Source organism: Alligator sinensis, unplaced genomic scaffold (assembly GCF_000455745.1).
Source record: "Alligator sinensis unplaced genomic scaffold, ASM45574v1 scaffold1667_1, whole genome shotgun sequence".
In the NCBI taxonomy this organism is placed as follows: Eukaryota; Metazoa; Chordata; order Crocodylia; family Alligatoridae; genus Alligator; species Alligator sinensis.
The window spans coordinates 412020-412629 of record NW_005842504.1 but is presented as its reverse complement, the minus strand read 5'-3'; the positions used below and the strand labels follow the sequence as shown (position 1 = coordinate 412629).

The 610-nt window shown below is 72.1% G+C and overlaps 1 protein-coding gene across 1 annotated transcript in view; it reads left to right on the top strand.

Annotated features, from left to right (window-relative positions):
• The window catches only part of SPTBN4 (spectrin beta, non-erythrocytic 4), a 26518-nt gene that overhangs the window by 19806 nt on the left and 6102 nt on the right, over window positions 1-610 (top strand). Inside the window, exons 29-31 of the mRNA XM_025213054.1 lie at window positions 7-93; window positions 274-316; window positions 481-604. Coding sequence (XP_025068839.1) covers window positions 7-93; window positions 274-316; window positions 481-604 — 254 coding nt within the window. The remainder of the gene's footprint in view (window positions 1-6; window positions 94-273; window positions 317-480; window positions 605-610) is intronic.

The following is a 610-nucleotide window of genomic DNA, read 5'->3' as shown; positions in this document are numbered from 1 at the left end:
CCCCCGGGGGGGGCAGCCGCTGCTCAGCCTGGCCGGCGCGCTCAGCGAGGTGGCCAGCGACTACAAGAAGAAGAAGAACGTCTTCAAGCTCAAGTAAGTGCCCCCAGGCGGGCAGGGACGGACCCCCGGGGAGGGGCCAGCACTCGGCACCCCGCTGCTGGGGGTCCTGGGATGGCGGGGAAGGGGCAGGATTGGGACCCTGGCCTGGCACCCGGAGCCAGGAACCACGGGCGGGTTGGCACCGGCTGGACCCGGACATCCCGTGTCTTGCAGGACGAGCGACGGGAGCGAGTTCCTGCTCCAGGCCAAGGACGAGGTAGGAGCATGGCCATGGCGGTGTCCAGGCACTGTTGTGGGCCCCCCCCGCCCCGGGCTCTGGGGATCCCATCCTGCACCCTGCACGCGCTTGGGCGGGTATCGGAGGTGGGGACCAGGCTGGGGGTGGCCGGACGTGGAGCCTGACGCCTGCCCCCGTTGCAGGAGGAGATGCAGAGCTGGCTGGCGGCGCTGTCCACGGCGGTGCAGGAGCACGCGGAGATCGCGCGCTGGACGCAGGCGCTGCTCACCACCTCCTCCACCGACGAGGGGCTCCCCCGGCGGGAGGGCGACC